This window comes from Pezoporus wallicus, unplaced genomic scaffold (assembly GCF_028554395.1).
Source record: "Pezoporus wallicus isolate ANWC-B61680 ecotype Strahan unplaced genomic scaffold, APGP_CSIRO_Pwel_v1 contig_6217, whole genome shotgun sequence".
In the NCBI taxonomy this organism is placed as follows: Eukaryota; Metazoa; Chordata; class Aves; order Psittaciformes; family Psittacidae; genus Pezoporus; species Pezoporus wallicus.
The window spans coordinates 2,759,074-2,779,093 of NW_026637336.1; the positions used below are offsets into that span (position 1 = coordinate 2,759,074).

General features: G+C 57.3%; 1 protein-coding gene across 6 annotated transcripts in view; it reads left to right on the forward strand.

Annotated features, from left to right (window-relative positions):
• DLG3 (discs large MAGUK scaffold protein 3) overlaps positions 1-20,020 on the forward strand; it is a 68,603-nt gene that overhangs the window by 19,446 nt on the left and 29,137 nt on the right. For 2 of the 6 annotated variants that reach the window (XM_057404949.1, XM_057404950.1), the window contains exons 1-2: positions 2,820-3,243; positions 17,741-17,794. The exons of 1 other annotated variant lie outside the window; for it this stretch is intronic. In XM_057404949.1, coding sequence (XP_057260932.1) covers positions 2,914-3,243; positions 17,741-17,794 — 384 coding nt within the window. In that variant the 5' untranslated portion in view covers positions 2,820-2,913. Of the gene's footprint in view, positions 1-2,819; positions 3,244-17,740; positions 17,795-20,020 lie in introns of those variants that run through there. 3 more of the 6 variants (XM_057404951.1, XM_057404952.1, XM_057404956.1) reach the window with 2 other exon arrangements.

The following is a 20,020-nucleotide window of genomic DNA, read 5'->3' on the forward strand; positions in this document are numbered from 1 at the left end:
ATGTGTCTGGAGCAGGGTGCCAGCACTTGTGGTTATCAGCTCCGTGTGTGCCCCTCCCGGAGCTCTCTCCCACCTGAGTCAGCCTCTTCCAGACACGGGTCTCCTCCCATCCCAGGGTGGGAATTGCAATGGGCAGGAGGTTTGCAGCCGGCCTGGAGCAGTAGTTTGTTGTGCTTGTGTTACTGGTTCTGGGCACACCTCATTGATGAAGCAGCTCTGAGGTGTCACAAGGTGAGAGGCAGTGGGCAGCCATGATAGACTTTTACTCTCATGCAGCAGACACTGGCCCCCTGCATGTTCCTACAAGGCTCTGCTTTGGTGCAGCAATCCCCTACCTCAGCTTCACCCCAGCCCCAGTCCCTCCCCTCCTTCCCACTTCTGCCCTCCCTGCTGCAAGATGCCCTCTCTGCACCAATGACATCCCTCACCCCCGATCCTCCCTGGCTGTTGAGGAGGTTCAGCACCTCTCCTGAGCACAGGACCCTCCTGCAGGGCCAGCACCGTGTGCTCTGGGAGATGGCACAAGGAGCAGTAGAGGATGTGGAGATGATCCTCGTTTCTTAAAGCCTGAAGTGTAAAGCTCTCTGTTAATGCCAGCACTGCGTGTTTTCCTGCCATGCACACAAACACAGTTTTTCATTGATAAAAATAACTCTGAAGAAGCTCTCTTTGCATGCAGGCATCCAATCCTTCCCTGCCTTAGTGAGCTCCTGGGGTCTGCAGCATCCTGTGGCACTGAGCTCTTTAGGGCAGAAGCACTTTCTTACACACAGCTTTTGGCTTCATCTTGCTGCATCTCTGGGTCTTTGGGTCAGTGCCACAGTGTACCCAGGTCCCATGAATAACTGTTCATCAGCAGGAGGCCCTGGGAGCACAGCATGAGGCTCACCAATGGAGCTGTTCTTGGGGGATCACCTGCAGTGCTGTGCTGGCTGCTCGAGGACAGCATGGTGGGGACAGGTTCTTTAGGCTTGCTCATCAGGGCACGTTGTGACTGGCCTATCTCGCAGCTGGGGGAATCTCAGTGTGGTGCAGCTGAGCTGCTCCATGGCATAGAGCAAGGAGCATGGTGGAGGTACCCTGAGCAGCCCAGAGGCAGCTGCAGGGGATGGGCTCTGCACCATGCAGTGGAGACCATGGGGCTTGGTGACAAGGGATGACAGGGTGTCTTCTGCCCCCTCCCGTCTGCCCAGAACTCACCATTTCACTTGGCTGGTTGGGACCAAACGCTGCAGGAGGGTCTCTATCTGTGCTGGGCAAGTGCAGCAGGGTTTGCCATTGCAGTCTGGGGAGCTAAAGAAACAAGGAACAGGCTGGGGCATTTGTCTTCCCCCTCCTACTGCCCTGCTTGTGTGCATGGCCATGCTGGACCAGCTGCATGGGGCCAGCAGGAGCCTGCAGCTCCTGCAGCCTGAGCTGGGCTGTTGAACCAGCACATCCTGCAGCTCACCTTGCAGCCCCCTCCTGTTTCTGCCTCGTTCCTTCAATGTAACCTGCAGGACCCCATTGTGCATCTTCCATTGCTCTTCTACATAGTTGTGTACCATTCCTTTAACTAATTCTCCATCTACCCTAATATTTATTGCAACCAATAAGCATTAGGAGGCCGGATCCAGCTTCTAAATGGTCAGACATGGGGTTTTGTAATGTTCTTTTCTTTCTGCCCTTCAATTTGTGTGACTCTTTTGTGAACTTCTTCCAGTCCAGCACTAATGTGAGAGAAGTGAGGGGCTGCCTGAGCAGAGCTGGGAGATGGCAGCAGGGGGAAGGCCCAGCAAAGGGTTTCTACACCCCCAACACGTCTGTGGCTCACTGGACAATTGCAGCATTCCCAGGGCGCTGTGCTAGAGCACATGGCAGCATCTCATAGAACTACAGAACCCCAGACTGGTTTGGTTTGGAAGGGACCTTAAAGCTCCTCCATTCCCAACCCCTGCCACGGGCAGCGACACCTGCCACTGGAGCAGCTTGCTCCAAGCCCCCATGTCCCACCTGGCCTTGAGCACTGCCAGGGACGGGGCAGCCACAGCTTCTCTGGGCACCCTGTGCCAGCGCCTCAGCACCCTCACAGGGAAGAGCTTCTGCCTAAGAGCTCAGCTCAGTCTCCCCTCTGGCAGGTTAAAGCCATTCCCCTTGGCCTGTCCCTGCACGCCCTTGTCCAGAGCCTCTCTCCATGTTTCCTGGAGCCCCTTCAGGCACTGGGAGGTGCTCTAAGGTCTTCCCGGAACCATCTCTTCTCCAGGGAAACCTTATTTCCAGCAAAGCAGAGTGAGAGCTGACGTGGGAGTGCCACAGAGATGCTGCCGCTGGGCTAGCTGCCATGCTCCAGTGTGGACCGTTGCAAAGCGAACCCCTCTTGGTGTCACCCCCAAAGCCGGCAGAGCTGCCCACCACCGCGGGGCCTGGAGCTGCCTGGTGCGGGTGGGGACGGGGTGGGGACAGGGTGTGGGCTGCCGAGTCCTGTTCCCTCCGCGTGCTGCGGGCACCCCCGGAACCCGCTCCAGGGAGCGGCCCGGCCGGGGCGGTGAAAGGACCGGAGCTCCTCACCGGGCGGGGCGGGCGCGGAGGCTCCGCGGGCGAGGATTGGGCACCGGGAAGAGCGGGGGGGGGCGGGCGGGGGATGCTCCGCGCCGCCGCAGGTGCCGCGCTCCCGAACCGCGCCGGGCCGGGCTAAGCTGCCCCGGGAAGCGGAGCGATGCCGGCGGCGATCACCGCGCTGTAACCCGCACCCCGCCTTCCTCCTCCTCCTCCTCCCGCCCGCGAGTCCGGGGGCGTCGAGGAGGCGGCGGCAGGAGCGGCGCGGGGCGGGGGCCGCCGCCGCCCCCCGAGCATCCATCCATCCATCCCTCCCTCCATCCCTCCCTCCGCGCCGCCTCCCTCCCTCCCTGCCGGCTCTATGGTGTGAGGGCAGCGATGCACAAGCACCACCACTGCTGCAAGTGCCCCGAGTGCTACGAGGTGACGCGGATGGCGGCCCTGCGGCGCATGGAGCCCCCCTCCTACGGCGAGTGGCAGCACGAGCAGTACGGGTACGGCGGGTACGGTTCGCAGACCCTGCCCGCTCCCGGGGGCGCCGCGCCCGCCGCCCGCGGCAAGGCCAAGCTGGGAGGGGGCACCCCCCGGGACCCCGCCGCGCTGAAGCCGCCGCCGCCGCCGCCGGGGAAGAGCGCGCCCAAGGTGAACGGGAGCGGCCCGGGCTGGTGGCCCGAGTGCACGTGTTCGACCCGCGACTGGTACGAGCAGGTACGGGCCAGCCCCGGGCAGCGGCTCCCCGGTGCGGGGCGGGTGCGGGACGGGGCGGGCGGAGACCCGGGGTACCCCGGGGCGCGTGGCGGGGCCGTGACAGCGTCACCCCGGCGGCTCCGCGGGCGGACGCTGACGGTGCCGGCGCGTTGTTGCAGTTGCCGTCGTTGTCGCTCGGGCTCGGCCGCCGGCATCGCCCAGGTTGGCAGCGCCGTCGCCCCGGAGCCGGCTCTCGTGGGAGCTCCGCACCGGGGCCGAGCGAGGTCTCGCCTGGCACAAGGTGGGCGTCGGGCGCGGTGGTGCTGGACTCCGCACCCGGCTGCTCGCCGCTCCCGGTGCCGTTGTGCGAAGCCCCGGCGGTGCGAACACGTCCCGCCGTGCGCGTTCAGCGCGGGGTGCGCTGCCCGCTGGGCAGCCCCGCGGGCTGGCTCCCGACCCGGCACCCGCTCCCTATGGATCCGGTGCTGCGTCCCTGCTCCCCACATCATTACGTAACGCGGCTCTGGTCGCTGGCAAGCTGTGTGCGTTCTGCCCCGATTCACTGCCTCCATTTCTTCCCACACACAGTCATTTTATTAGTGTGTCCTCCAGGACCCATTCTGAGGCTGTGTCTCTCTTTCTCCCCTAAATGGAGAGTCCAGTCTTGATTGGAACCCCCAGCTTAGAAAATGGTTGGATCTGTTTGCAAAGCGTTAAAATGGAGGCTAGACCCTGCCTGAAAAACAATTTACCCTGCTTTAGAGAAAGGCATCTCAATTTGCTGCTTCTGCCTCTTTCATTCATTATCTTCAAACCTCACATGATTTCTTATTGATCCTTCTAATTATTATTTCAAGATGCTATAGCAGGCAGACACACGGGAATCAATGGGAATTCTCTCCTCCTCTCCCCTCAGAAAACACAACCCTCTCCTTCCCTTCCCCTGGTTTTTTCTTCATTACATTCTGAGTCTGTAGCTCTGGTTGAAATAATTAGATTCAAAGCTGATACGCTCAGATGATGTGTACAGAAAGCCACCCAAAACCCACCTTCTTATCAGCCTGGTCCTGCTTTCTGTCTCTTTCTCTGTCAGTCTTTGCATCAAAATCAGCCTCAGCTCTCTCGTTGGCTGATTCCTGGCAAGCATTCTTCCATCTTTCCTTTGCTATCTATTCCTTCCCTCTACCCAGCAGCAAGCTCAGGGAGCTGGGGAGGAGCAGGGAATTGAAGCATGTCTGCTCCCTCCTCTCCACTCCTGCTTGCATGGCAGGCCCTGCCCAGGGCTCCTGTTGCAAGGGAAGGAAGCGCTGCCAGCTGCAGTGCTGCTGTGGCAGGCTGGGCAGGGAGCTCTTCATGGGTTTGCAGTGGTGCAAGGGAAATCATTGTCTCTTTGTGGTGCTGCCACGGGGCTCGGGCTGCTCTGAAGGTGCACGTTGGGAATCTCTACTTGGCCTCAGCCCTTCTGAAGATGAAAATAGTAATAATAATAATAACAATAATAATATCAGAAGCTCCTCACGCATTGCAAGCGACAGAGGATGCCAGTGTGTGAGGCTACATGAGCATGGCAGGAGCTGCATGTAAAGTGTGACGTGTGTGCTGTGTGCTGCCTGTATCAGAGCAGGCAGCCTTGCTCCCTGGCGTGTAGCAACTGTATGCAATGAGTAAAGCTTTGCAGCAAATACCTCAGCAACGCTCCCCTTCTGATCCAAGGGTGCCAAGTGCCTGAGCCATCAGGAATCCATGTTCTTCCCAGTCCTGTGGTGGGCAGAGGGACAAGAGGTGGTAAAATGGCAATGGCTGGGCATAGCGTGTTCCCAGGCGGACAGGTTTGGCTCTGGGAGGCGGGGAGCTGCTGGTTCCTGGGTAGCTTTGGCCGGATGCTGTGGATGCAAAGCTGGTTTGCAAAAGCTTGAGGAGGCAGCTCCAGCTTTCCTGTCCTTGGCAGCCTTGGCTACCGGCAGGGCTGCCGTTTTTCAGGGCTGCCCCGTTAACTGAGCTCCCTGTCCCTAGAAGTGCTTCCAGCAGCAGAGGTGGGAAGAGGTGTGGGGGCCAGAAGCCTCCCCAGGACAGCAGGGATGGGTTCTCTCCTGGGCAGCTCCACCACCTCTCATTTAAGCCTTTTTTTCTCACCTTGCTGCTCCATGTAAGCAGGGGAGCGTGCGCAGGCTGCGTGCGCAGGGCTGGCCGCGTGCGTGCACGCTGACATGGGAAGCGTGCTCACGGTTGCATATGGTGGTGGTGGATGTTCTCTGACATCATGGGTGCTCACAGACCCCGTGTGCAGCGGGTGGGACGTGCCCACATGTGCTGCCCAACACATGGCACAGTCCCTGCAGCCACCTGCCTTCTGCCAGCCCCAGTGCCCTCTCCTCCTGCCTCACCCCTGCTCCAGGACACAGATTAGCTTGCTCAGGCAGTGCCAGTAACTGAGAACACCTAATCCTGGCTGCAGGGAAGGAGGAAATCTCTGAGCTCTGGGTTTCTCATTTCTCTTTGCTTTGCCTTTCCTCTCCCTTCTGAGATCTCTTTCATTTATTCTCCCTTATCTATCCGTGTTCCATGTTCATTAGTCCCTGCTCCCTGCCCTTGCTATCGTTGCTGTGCTTCATTGTTCCCATGGCCATCCCTCTGGCTGGCCCTGCACCCTCCTTGTCCCCCATTGCTTGCTGATGCCAGAGAGGGATGAGAGGAGAATTCCAGGCTTTAGGGGATCAATGGCAGTGCCACCCAGGGAAGCAGCCCTGATGTGCAGCACTAGAGGACCAGAGCACTTGGACCACTGAGGGTCTGGCAGCAGTGAACACATTTCCTTCCCACATCCTCCACAGGGAAGGTCCACCCCTGTGGTTTAGTTCACCCTGAGGTCCCTGGTGCTGGGCACAGTGGCTGGAGCCAAGGGTTTCACCAGCGTTTTCATGCCCATGGGTGGCTGGGGCACAGGCACTTCCTCTAATGGCTGCAGAAGAGGCCAAAGGCAGAGCAGGTCCCAGGCATGTGGTTGGGAAGTGCCCCAGGTCCGCTGGCCCTGCTTGGCCAGAAATGCAGTGTCCTGCTGACCCCACTTTCCACAGCCCCCTTCTCCCTCTTGGAGGGATCAGGAGGATGCAGGGTGGGGTTAGAGCAGCATCAAAATGAATCCCTGACCACCTACAGGTGCCCAGAGCATGGAGGCTTGTGTGGCTGCCCTGGAAGAGGTCATGGCCAGGCAGGTGGAGGAGGGGGACAGGTCCTTCCTGCCCATTTCCAGCAATGGGCGTTCCACCAAAGGCACGTTCCTTCCACACGCACATCGCTTGGTGTAGTTCCTCCTGGGCACTGGGAATTACCTGGAGGAGGTGGGCACAGGGCAGCTCACCTTGTTGGAGTGAGGAGTCTCCACGTGCTGCTGGACCTGGGGCTCCTGGCTCTTGCGGCAATGGGTGGCGAGGGGAGGACGGAGCCTTGTGGAGGCCATCGGGCTGGGTGTCCATGTGAGGAGCAGGCACGGCTGGAGGAGAGGAGGGAGGGCGCCGAGGGCAGGCGGGACGCGGCTGCTCCATGGGAAATGGCTGAAGCCCCAGATGTTCCCTGGGGAGGTGTGAGGGAGGGTGAGAGGAACAGGGTGCCGGGACACAGAGGCAGTGGAGGTGGTGAGGTTGGCAGGGTGATGTTGCTATGGCTACTCCTGTGCTATTCATAGAAGAAATTAGCTAAATCTTTGCACTGAAAGGTGGAGGAGGAGGGAGGAGGAAGGCGTTCTCCACATTCAGAGGGAAGGAGAGAAGCCAAAACAGGAAGGGGGTGAAGTTTTCCTTCTTTGCTCTGTGCCTGCACGTGGAGGGGCACTGGGGGAAGCACCGCTGCCTGCCGTGCCCAACATCCAGCATCCAGCTCTGCCTCCCTGCAGAGCGCCCACACCGCGCCCCGCGCAGCAGGACGAGCTCTGCATCGTGCCAGGAGCACAGGAGACATCCTGTTAATTAAAGGCAGGCAATCTGTGGAAGGTATTTTTGGCAACCTAAATGTAGATACGACTGTAGTGAAACTTGCCCCTTGCGGCTGGCTCTGCCGCTGAACACGGTGCTCCTCTGCTCCTGACCCCAGCCACCAGCTCGGTCCCTGCTCTCCCTCCACCTCCAGCATCTCTTCCAGCGTGTCCTCCCACCAGCAGGAGTTCCGAAAGGGTCTTCCCTCTCCACCGCCCCTCATCGCGCTCTACTCCCTCGTTGTGAGTTTGATTCCCATCCCACAGACCTGTTTGTCACCTCCTCACTCACGATGTGTAAAGCTGCGTGTCTGTTCCTAATATATCTCCCTCCATCTGATTTCACCTCTCAGCTTGTTTCTTGGGCATCTCCGTCTGGTGATCCTGCCGTCATCACCCGGTTGAGTTGCTATAACCAGGTTCTCAGCTGCTGTCCTGCCCCCAACTCCAGCCTCGCACCCATTCCTGGCCCCACAGTTCTGGGGGCAGACAAGACCTCTGATGGCCTTGATCTCCCCTTCCTGCCACCCGACTGGAGGCAAAGCCCAGTTCATGCTTTATAAAGTCATCCCCCCCCCCATGTGCATTCCCTTGGGGAAACTTGTGCCTTAACACCCAGATCCTGGGTGAGCTGGTTGCCTTTACCCACCCCAAAGCATCCCATGTACCTGCTGTCACCCATGCCCTGGGCCAGGCTGAGGAGGCTCAGATGTTCTCAAGTACTCCTTCCCAAAACACACCGAGTTCATTTAGGAGTGGACAGCAGTGGCAGGGGGGGTGGAACTGGATGATTTTAAGGTTCTTTCCAACCCAAACCATTCTATGATTCTATGATTTATTTCCTTGGTTTCTTTATTCACCTGTAAGACTTTTCCCCCTTCCCTTGTGGACGTGAATCCCTCATACAAGGGGCTGTGTGCTTGTGCTTGCTGACCCTTCCGACACATCCCATTAATATGGTGAGGTATAACACTGGAATTAAGAAAGGGGAGTTGAAGGACTTGATCTTAGCCCCACTGTGGCAGGTTTAGCAGCTGTTTCAGGAGGGATGTAGCCAATGTGCAGGTGGCTTGTTGTGAAGAACTGGGGCGGCAGGAAGAGGACCTTCAGGCCCCACCAGCCCTTGCTGCTGCTGGAGGATTCTCCCTGCTCCCTGTGGCCGTGCTTTCCCCGATGGTTTTGGGTGTTACATGGCTGGGACCTGCCTGAGCCCCATCCTGACCAGTGGAGGGATGTGCCAACCATGCTCAGCATGTGCTCCAGGGCGGAAGGTGCCATGGGTGGGGTGAATGAGAGGGAACCGCAGGCATGGCCGTACCAGAGGTCCCTCCACAAACCCTGGGTGCAGCAGGGGGTGGGAGGTGGAAGTGAAGCAGAAGCTGCCACCATCCCTGGAGAGCTGCCTTGTTCTGGTGAGCCCCTCGGCAGGGCATGTGCTGGGATGGGAGGAGGGGAGCTTCCGCTCCTGCTTTAGCTGCAAATGCTCATTTAGAGAGAGAGGAAATCATTAAGACTAATCAGGCCGTAATCAGGCAGGGCCGGGGCTGGGTGCCTGCAGTGCACGGGGATGCAGGATGCTCTCCCTGGGGACTGTGATCTCTGGCTCCAGGGAGGGAGCAGGGCCAGCACTGGTCTGCACTGGGACATGGGGAGTTTGGTGCGGTTGGGTCATGCAGGGCTCTGTCTGCTGCTCAAACCCTATGTGCTGCTGGGGGGGGACAGTGTATTCCTGGCTCTGCATCACAGCTGGAATGTGGGAACAGGCATAATGCTATGGGCTGTGATAATGCTCACAGATGGTTTTAGCACATGCAAAAGGGGATGACACAGGGACCCCTCAAGGGCCCTCACTGCACATCCAACCATGTGATGTGAACATATATGAGGGACTTGGAGGTGGAAACCTTTAATACAGCATTTAACAAATTCAGAATAGCTCAGTTTGAAATGAAGTTCCTGGTTCAGTCTGCAGAAGCTCACTTGGATGGGGCTTGCTGAAGGACTGCTCAGGGGGTGTGATTATTTTGGGCTTACGTGGTGCTTCAGAGCACCTCGGACCGAGCCCCAGAATACCCTTTTGTCACCTTTGTATTAAGTGGAGTTTGGTTGAGGGCTCTGTGGATGGATTTTAGTTTGGTTTTGTCCCACATAAACATTTTTCTTAACAGTTTGTAACTAGGAATTACTGAAGAAAAGGAAATGGGATATTTTCGTCCCAGGACCAAAGAAATCCTTATTTTAGTGATGTCTCGTATTCACTCCTTTTTTTTCCCCTGTACATGTGTATTTGTCAGAGGAGGGGAGGAAGCACATGAGTCTTTCAGATGATAATAACTCTTCCTGTGAAGAAAGGGAATTGAGTCCACTGCATTTGGTGCTGCGGGTCAGAGGGAAGCTCTGGAGCCCAGCAGCAATGCAAACTGGGTCACTTATTTTAGCGGGCTGAGCTGGAACAGGATGTCTGACTTTCAAGCGTGAGCACACCGGCCTCAGTGGTTTCTGAATGGAAACCTGGGCTCCCCGGGGCTGCTCTCCGGGGAAGCTTCCCCCTTCCCGCTGAGTGAAGGCTTTCCCAGCCCCTGTTCGCTCTAAAGAAAAAGAAACAAAAGATTAAGAAACGGCACCAAACCCGAGGCTGGGTTTGACCCCGCAGCAGCCGCTTGTGCCCGTGTTCCGCTGTGGGCACTTCAGTGGCTTTGCCAAAGCTCCTTGTGACCGGGGACCTTTCAAGTTCCCTGTTTCCGGGTGGCCGCAGCGCTTTGAGCTGGTGCCGAGGTGGCCTCAGAGCCTGCCCGTGCCACTGAGCCAGCCCAGCTCTGCCCCGTGCCCGGGCAGCCGGGACTGACGCAGACTGACACGGACCCTGCTCCAGAGCCAGCCCCAGCAGCATCCCCTGGGCTGTTCGTGCCACGTCTGGAGCTGTGCAGGAGGAGGATGCGGGCTCAGGCTCAGCCCTGGCCTCCCCTCCGTGCGGGCACGCTGTTGGGGGGCAGCTTCCTCCCCCTGCCCAAACGGTGTCACCCAACAGGGCGGAAGGGAGGCGAGGGAGACTCCTCCTGGCCATGAAACTCTTCAGCCTCCACAAGTTTCCAGCCTCCGTTTTCTTTTGCTCCCCTTCCCCATCTCAGGCTGTGGAAACCCTGAAGGATGTGGCTCTTCCTCAGGGCTCTGGAGCCCTCTGCTCCCAGGCACCCTTGCTTCTGGCCACCATGTAAAGAGCCCATGAAGGCAAAAAGAGGTGAGCACAGGGAGCTGTGACAAGGGGACCAGCCCTTGGCAGCAATGGTGCCTCTGCCCTTGAGAAGGAAAGGGGTAGGAAGGCAAAAGCATGGATTTGGTACTGAGATGTAGGAAAAAAACTTACATCTCCTGAACCAGTGGGTCACCAGGCTTTAGTTCAGGAAGGTGTGTGCTGTGTTTGTTAATGGGAGGTGTGTAAGGTGGCTTCCCTGGGCATGGCCAGGTGGAAGATGGTGGGGTCCACAGGCATGCAGCATCTGGGGAGAGCTCAAAGCACACTGGAAGGGTGGTGCCAGAACCTCTCTGCTCCATGTCCCTGCCCTGCAGCAATAGCAGACCCAGGGCTTATCCCTTCCCTCACCTCTGGCACAGGGAGCTTCGGGAATGGGTTTCTGTCTGTCCTCAACCCCAGGCTGCTATGGAGGAGCTGTGTCTTCTTGTGTGCTCTGAGAGGTGATGTTTCTGGCAGTGACTTCTTGGGCACTGTGTTGGTGCAGGAGCCAGCCCCAGGGTTAGGAAAAGCAGTGCCTGTGCAGCGGGCAGGGAATGTGGCGTGGAGCAGATGAGCCTGTGGGAGTTGCTCAGGGTGAGTGGTGGTGAGCAGAGCTCTCCATGTGTGCTGTGCTGGCAGGATCCGGGCTCGCTCCCGTGACAGGGATTCATCATTAGCTGGGTGCACCACGCTGCTGTGTCAGCATCACACCGCTCCTCCGTGTCCCAGAGCCGGTACCTGCGCGTTCACAGCCGGTGCCCAGCACTGCGGGCTGCTGCCAGAGAGCAGCTGCTCCCATAGCTGGGAATGCACAGCTTTCCCCATGCCTTCACACCCAATAAAAGAGAAATGAAAGCAGAAGGAGCCAGGCTACAAGCAGCCCTCTGTGTCCACCTTGTTTAGATGCTTCTGTTGGGCATCTCCCTGCTTGGCCTCTGCCCCTGATTGCTTTTTCCCTTATCTGCAGAGCCATTTCCTGTTGAGTGTTACTATTCTACCTCAGATGGTGTGAAGCAAAGGATATTAGCAGGCAGATTGACTTTCCACTCTGATCCAGTCTGGGGAAGTTGCAGAAATAAAGGAGTTAAGTTAGTACTTGGATTCTCATGCACTGGTACAATGTCACAAATAGTCACCCTGTCCTGTGCATTCCTCAGTGTGTGACACATGGGGCACACCAGCCTCCTGTGCAGACCAGCTCTGCACATTAGGCCTGACATCTGTGTCCTCGCTTGACCAATCTAATAGCTTTTTATGACAACATGTCAAGGTGGGTCAACAAGGGCAGAGCAGTGGGTGTCATCTACCTTGACTTCAGCAAGGCTTTTGACCCTCTCTCCCATAACATCCTCGTACGTAAGCTTAGGAAATCTGGGTTAGATGGATGGACAGTGAGGTGGATCGAGAGCTGGCTGAATGGCAGAGTTCAGAGGGTTGTGATCAGTGGAGTGGGATCCAGTTGGAGGCCTGTAGTCAGTGGTGTTCCCCAGGCATCTGTGCTGGGTCTGGTCTTATCTAACTGGTTCGTCAGTGACCTGGACTGAGGGCTGGAGGGCACCCTCAGCAGGTTTGCTGCTGATGGGAAGCTGGGGCAGCGGCTGATGCACCTGAAGCTGCGCTGCCTCCGTAGGCTGGAGAATGGGACAGAGAGAAACCTGATGAGGTTCAGCAAGGGCAAGTGCAGGGTCCTGCCCCTGGGGAGGAAGAACTCCAAGGACCAGCACAGGCTGGGGCTGACCCACTGGAGAGCAGTTCCCCTGAGAAGGACCTGGGAGTGTTGGTGGATGCCAAGTCCCCCACGAGCTGCAGTGCCCTCGAGCCAGGAGGGACAGGAGTGTCCTGGGGTGCATCGGGAGGAGTGTGGCAGCAGTTGAGCTGATCCTCCCCATCTGCTGACCCTGGTGAGGCCACGTCTGGAGTCCCATGTCCAGTTCTGGGCTCCTCAAGGAGCTACTGGAGAGGGTCCAGGGAAGGCCATAAGGATGCTCATGGGTCTGGAGCATCTCTGTTATGGGGAGAGACTGCAGGAGCTGGGCCTGTTTAATCTAGAGAAGAACAGCCTGAGAGGGGATCCCATCAATGCAGATCAGTATCTCAAAGGCAGGTGCCAGGAGGATGGTGCCAGACTTTTCAGTGGTGCTCAGTGACAGGATGAGGAGCAATGGCCATAAACTAAAGCACAAGTTTCACCTCAACATGAGGAAGATTTTCTTTCTGTTGCGGGTGGCAGAGCACCGGCGCTGGCTGCCCTGGAGGGTTGTGTAGTCTCCCTCTCTGGAGACATCCCAAATCCACCATGGACACGTTCCTGTGTAACCTGCTCTAGGTCGCCCAGTCTTAGCAGGGAGTTGGACTAAATGATCTCTAGAGGTCCCTTCCAACCTAATGATTCTGGTATTCTGTGATCTCTGGAGGCTCCTGTTTGAGTCCCGTTGCTGGTTAAGTTGGAAGTGATTTTATACGTGGGCACAATCCAGTTGCTGTTGGCCAGGGACGTCTGCAGTGCAGGTTTGTTGTCTGGAGGAGGTACATAATCCTTGACCTCTGTGGGTTGGCCTGTGCTGGCTGTGGAGGAGGTGAAGCTGCTGCAAAGCTTCAGGATTTCAGCTCTGGAGAGAGTATCTTGAACTTTCTGTTCAGTCTCCCCACTTGGTTCCCATGTGCCAGACCTGAGAGCAGTCCTTGGGGAAATGAAGCTGTGGCTGCCCCATCCCTGGTAGTGTTCAAGGCCAGGCTGCTCTAGTGGAAGGTGTCCCTGCTCGTGACAGGGGGCTGGAACTGGATGAGCTTTAAGGTCCCTTCCAACCCAAACCAGTCTGGGATTCTATGCAATGCCACAGGACAAGGCTCAGCCCTTGGAAGCAAGCAAATGAGCCTCCTATGTTTGCATTTAATCCCAGCTTTTCCTTTGGTTGATATTTTGGCAAAATCATCATATTCTGCAGTTCCTACCTTTTTCCCAGCAGATGACAGCAATAGAAGCAGAGGTGAAGGGTGGTACCTATAGAAGTCTGGGGCTTGGCTGCTCCCAGAGGACTGTGTTTAGTGCCCGTCACTCATCAGGAATAGAGCCCCAGGGCAGTGGTCCCTTTCGGATGACTGCCCAGAGGTGATATCTGAAGGTGTTTGTGAAAGGCTGCATCCTGCTCCCGAGGTGTGTCAGCCCGTGTCCCACACTGCTGCTCTCTGTCCTGCTGCTCCCTGCACATGCTGCAGTGGAAGTGCTCCGGCCGGTGGAGCTGTGGGCTGTGGGGAGGAGGCTTCCTTCTGCCCTGCATGCAGACCTTGGCAGCTTTAGCCAAGGAGGCAGCTGCCCCAGAAGTGCTCCAGGCTCTCCTGGTGCCTCTGCAGTAGCCTTGCTCTGTTAGCTCCTGGGCTGTGGCTGCCACTATGACCATTGTGTAGTGCTCAAGCACTTGGTCGCTTGACACATGTGAATGCAAGGCTCTGCTTCTATCAGCCCCCATGAGAACAGAGAGCTCTTGAATCCTGACCTTCAAACCTCATTCCCCTTCACTGCTATTCCCTTTGACTCCTGTTACGGCCCAGATTTTCCCAGCAGCTGTCCTCTGCCTTGCTGGCTTTGCGCCTGGATCAATCTCTCTGCCTTTGTGCAGTGACCCCCTCCCTCCTCAAGGTCCACCTTCCCCTCAGCCTCCTTCTGTAGCTCTGTGCAGCCCCTTGTGCCTCTTCCTGATGGAGGGAGTTCAGGGCACCTCCAGCTCTGCTGGGCTTTGGTGGTCTTGCTGACGTGTGGTTTGCGCTGTAGGGATTGGACCTCTTCTCCTTCCATTTGTAACCCCCCCTGGCACAAACAGGGCTTCCTAAATAATAATAATCTGATGAAGCCATTTAGATGGAAGAGATCTGACAGCCCCCATTGAATTTGGCCTGAATGCACAGCCCTGTTTCCTCCCTGCATGCAGCAGCCTCCTGCTCCTTAGGGCATAAATTACTTACCGTTCCCCACAGAATTGAGGGCATGGTTAATTCATCAGCATGGTCCTGCTGCCCAGCAAAAAGTGATGACGTTCTCTCCCCTCGCCTGGCTAGCAAAAGGCTCAGTACATGTGCCTGCCTGATAGAGGGAGGCAGAGGGGTTTCATTTTCAGGCCCTCTGATTATTTCTGAGTAGGCAGGGTGTACATGTTGGAATATTTGCAAGTGGAGGTCAGAGACAATGCCCAAACACCTTTCTTGTAGTAGCTGGAATAGCTGGCCACTGGAGGCAAGCAGGGATTTCCTGGTCTGAATTCCTCCTGACCATGTGTGACTTGATTTCAAGCAGCCACTCACATGCAGCATCTCCTGGGTCCCATCTGGAGCCTGAGTGGGAAATTGTGCTCCTAGCAGTATTCTGAGCTGTAAGAATCACTAGTGTGGAATGGCTGCAGAGGATGCTCAGTGCACAGTGAGCAGGCTAGACAAAGTATTTCCTTAGGGTTCACCACTGTGTGAGCGAGGCAATGTGATGTGTGATTTGTGGGCTATTAGCAATTCAACAAAGCAGTAGGGCTCAGTGGAGGACTCAGGCTGGACCTGCAAAAGCCTCTGACATTATCATACAGAGCATTTCTCCTTGGGAGGGATCCAAAGCATCATTTGTGGTGTTGAAGTCATATCATAAATCACAGGGCACGTGATGGGCTGTAGTCACTTAGACTGCCTCTCTTGCATCCTTCCTGGAATCTCATCTGGTAAGAGCTGACCTCTGGCACATCAAGCTTCAAACATCCATTGTTTGTTAATTGCTGGCAGTAGAAGTGCTGCTTTTTTTGCCTTGAAATGTGGAATCCCTTCCTAGAATTGCACTGGGGACCAATAAAAGCCAGTGCCAGGTTTAATATATGCTATCTCACAAATTATCTAGATTAAATACAAGAACTGTGTACTGCCAGAGAGGGGATATTCCCAGCTCAACATTGCTTCTGGGCCATGGAGATCCCAAGACACTGGACCTGAAAATTGTGATTCTCTTATGTGTGTGGGAGGGGTTTGGCAGTGCTTGGAAGTGGTCATGTCTGCCTGAGCTAGAGAATTAACTGCCATAAAAACTATGGGTTTGTAACCAATAGTTACAGCTGAAGGAAATATCAGAAAGCACCTGAATAAATCAGATTAACTTCCTCCATTGATGAGAGCAGAACCTTTCAGGGCAAGATTTAAACTACGATCTGGTTGACCGCAAACTCTCCCACCTATGAACTGAGGAGAGTGAAAAGTCCAGAAATAGGATCAACTAAACAAGGGATGGTGGGGACTGCCATGCTGGGTAATATGAGGAAGCTCAGTCTATGTAAACCCAGAGAAGGGCAATGAGGAGCTAGCCTGCTCCTGCAAAAATACCACAGGCTCACAGAGGCCATTGGACTCTGCAACCAAACCACCCGTGTTACTGGACAGTGGTTGCTATTAATTGCTGCACTACCCCACATCTTGACTTGCTTGCTTCTGACTCTGTTGTTTCACAGAATCATTGGGTTGGAAAGGACCTTAAAGCTCATCCAGTTCGAACCCCCTGCCACGGGCAGGGACACCTTCCACTACAGCAGCTTGCTCCAAGCCCCATCCAGCCTGGCATTGAACTATTCTGGTGCCCTAAAGCAGAGGGCTAACCTCTCCTTGTAGCTCATATCTTTCAGCATTTCCCCATCTTGCTCTGGCTGTTCTCCACACAAGCCTTGGGCTGACGGTGCAAGTCCCGGCTCACTCCTGACCTACCAGGTTTTGCACCACTTGCTGTTGTGTGCCAGCAAGCAGTGTCGGCTTGGCATTAATCTTGAGTTTCTCACTTCCAGCCGCCTCTCCCTCCCGCTCCCGCTCACACAAGCACGTCCCCTTGCCCGGGCAGGGGCTGCCCGAAGGGTTCCGCCCGCCCCGCGCCTTCAGGAGGTTGCGGTGCTGGACAGCTCCGGCGCGGCGGCACCTCTCCGACCCCCGCAGCCCCTTCGGGCCTCGACAAGCCTCCTCCTGCCTCCCCCTGCCTCTTCCTGCCTCCCCCTGCCTCCTCCTGCCTCCCCCTCCCCCTGCCTCCTCCTGCCTCCTCCTGCCTCCTCCTGCCTCCGCCCCTGCCTCCTCCTGCCTCCCCCTGCCTCCTCCTGCCTCCTCCTGCCTCCCCCTGCCTCCTCCTGCCTCCCCCTGCCTCCTCCTGCCTCCTCCTGCCTCCTCCTGCCTCCTCCTGCCTCCTCCTGCCTCCCCCTGCCTCCTCCTGCCTCCCCCTGCCTCCTCCTGCCTCCTCCTGCCTTTTCCTGCCTCTTTCTGCCTCCTCCTGCCTCCTCCTGCCTCCTGCCTCCCCTGCCTCCTCCTGCCTCCCCCTGCCTCCTCCTGCCTCCTCCTGCCTCCCGCTGCCTCCTCCTGCCTCCCCCTGCCTCTTCCTGCCTCCTCCTGCCTCTTCCTGCCTCTTTCTGCCTCCTCCTGCCTCCTCCTGCCTTCTCCTGCCTTCTCCTGCCTTCTCCTGCCTCCTCCTGCCTTCTCCTGCCTCCTCCTGCCTTCTCCTGCCTTCTCCTGCCTTCTCCTGCCTCCTCCTGCCTTCTCCTGCCTCCTCCTGCCTGCTCCTGCCTTCTCCTGCCTCCTCCTGTCTGCTCCTGCCCGCTTCTGCCCTGTCCTGCCTGTGCTTGCCCTCTGCACCTGTGTCGCTCACACAATATGCAACGAGCAGAGAGAAGCCCAGCAGAAGGAAGACCCTCTCCCTGGGTGCCCCTCCACAGGGCTTCCCATAAACCTCACCTCCTAACAGGTTTAAAGCAAGCGTGTGGTGGTGTGGGGAATGAACCGAGGCTGCTGAGCAGAGTGTTTACTCCAGCGATAACAAGGATGAGGGACCAAACACTGCTACCTCTCCGAGGGCATGTTGGCCCCATGCTTAGGAAGGGCAGCAGCAGCTGCTGGAAGGTATGTGAAGGCCTCAAGGCTTGTCTGCTGGCAATATATCCCTCCCTCCCTCAGGACTTCCTTCCATACTGCTCTTATTTCCTAATCCCTCATGTGGATTTCAAATAAGGTTTGGTGCTGGTGAGATTCTGGCTCAAAGCTGGGAGTTCCCAGTCCTCCCTGTCTCCCTCCCAGCAGCCGAGGCCATGGGGTGTTCAGGATACACCAAGCCTAAAGAGGAGATTGATGCCCAGATGATGTGTGTGGCCCTGCTCCTGCCCAGGGCTATTGGGCACCTGGAGGAGAGATGAGAGCAGAGCCCTTCCTGCCCTGCTCCCTCCTGCCTGGCCCAGCGGGTCCATGGTGGCATGGCATGGGAGAGGCAGTGCACTGTGAAGGGCTGGGTTCGCTGCTCAGCTTGGTGACATCCCACTTTTGTCTCCTCACAGGCCAACCCCGCTCCCATTATCGTGAACCCAGAGTCGCTGGAACAAGGGCTCTCTGTAAGTCTCCTGGTTTTGTTTTGCTTCCTTTGAACAAGTGGTGTGTTTTCCCTGCTCAGTGGTGTAGGAAAGGCTCCTTCAGCACAAGAAAGCCCTGGTGAGGTGTCCGAGGAACCCAATACCTGCACCGCATCCCCGCAGCACATCCCACCCCCAAGCCTCACTGGGGCTGAGTAACGCTGAACAAAGCCAAGGCAAACAGCAAGTGATGCTGGGGACTCCAGCACAGGGAGGGCACAAAGCACTTGGAGGGGCACGCTGTGGGGTAAGCAGGCATCAGAGGAGCAGGAGAAGCTGGGCTGGTGACAATCCCATTTTGGAAGGATCTTAGCACCCTCTACAACTACCTGAAGGAAGGTTGCAGTGAGGTGGGGTCAGTCTCTTCTCCAGAGGAACAAGGGATGGGACAAGAGGAACCGGCCTCAAGCTGCACCAGGGCAGGTTTAGGTGGAGCTGAGGAACAATTCCTGCCCCAGAGGGTGCTCAGGCATTGGAACAGGCTGCCCAGGGCAGGGCTGCAGTCACCGTCCCTGTGAGTGTTCACACCCGGTGGAGACGAGGCCTCAGTGCCATGGGTTAGGGGTGGCCTTGGCAGTGCTGGGAATGGTTGGACTTGGTGAGCTTAAAGGTCTTTTCCAACGTGGTTGATTCTATGTTTCTATGATTCAGGGCTCCCACACAGCCACTTACTCAGCCTCCCATGCAGGGTGGCTGCTGGGGCACCCCTTGGCTTCCTACACTACCTCAGCCCCTGCAGCACCCCTCAGGAGGGAGGCTGGGCTCTCTGGCACTCACTGGCATCACATCCACTGGTCCTCAGGGCAGCAGGACCCACCGGGTGCTGCTCTCCTCTCCCAGCACAGGCTGCCAGCAGCTGAGCAGTGCTTGGTGACTGTTTGCAGGCACAGTGCACTTGGCACTCTTGGTGCAGTGTAAGGATAATCCTGCTCCGTTTGTTGCAGAGGGTTTGTGTGCTGCCGCTTCCCTCCCCAGAACGCTTGCGAATCGTTCCTACTGGAGCAGTGGAGGGAGCTGGGTGGCCAGCACAGGTTCCTGCAGCACCAGCGCCACGCTCGTGGGGGGCTCCCCAAAAGAATTCAGTTGACAGCTTGCCAGGACTGAGTGCTCTGCACCTGGTTTTCTTCTGATGCAGCAGATTTCAGCTGCCTTCCACATTAATGGAGCAGCACTGGGACTGCGAGCTGGGGCTGGTTTGTCTTTGGAGCCATGCTGGGGGGCTGAGGGTGACTTCTGGTGGTTGAACCTTCCTTGTAAAGAACTGCAGACCTCGGCCTGTGGTGGGGTCAGTGTGCAACAGAGCTGAGCTGGGCTGGTTGGGCAGGGCTACGAAAGGGGAGCCCAGATGAGACCTCTGCAACCCTGTATGGTTTAATTATGCCTTGGATGCTGAACAGAAGCCACCCAGCACTAGGGAGGAAGGTGATGGTGCCTCTCTCAGCATGGTGGTCCTGGGTCCAGCAGCCTTGTATGAACGTGGCACAAGAGAGTTGCTGTCCCCAGAGGTTTCCTTCCGGAAATGCATGGTGGGGCAGGGTGTTGGTGGTGTTAGAGGCTTCTTGCTGGGGACCCCAGCTGCAGGGCAGCACCGTGCCCTGCACTCACCTGCTGGTGCCTTTCTGTAGGGGGAGGTTCCACCGTAAGGTGGAACTGGGGCAAGTGAGAGCTGTGCTGTGGGTGTCCCTGGATGGGAAGTCTGCTGTCACATCTGTACCCTCCCCAGGAGGGACATCGCCTGCTCACCACTGCAGCCACCAACACTGCATCCTCTGCCAGGCGCCAGCAGCACCAGTCCCTCCTCCGTGCCCGTGAGCCTGAGGCCGAGGGCAGGCTCTGTCCCCCCGGCAGGCCCCCACCAGCAGCAGGGAGCCCATCCGTGGGGCCAGCGGCTGCCTCCTCCCTGCGCAGTGCACTCGCCTTCCCCCTGCTTTGTCTCATTAACTCCACATCCCTCCCACCCCCTCTCTCTCCACCTCATTAGCTCCATATCCCCATCCACCCCTTCTCTGCGCCTTGGCCACAGCTGCTTCTTGCTGTGCTGGGTGAGAGCTCCCTTCCTGCCATCCCTGGGGTGGGTTTGGCTGTGTTTTGGGGCAGGCACCAGCGTCACCCTGGGGATGGCAGTCACCTACCCCGTCCAGCCAACCTCAGCAGCATGTGCCGGGTGGAACTGCCCTGTGGCGGTCAAAAGGCAGGGGCAGGTTGTGG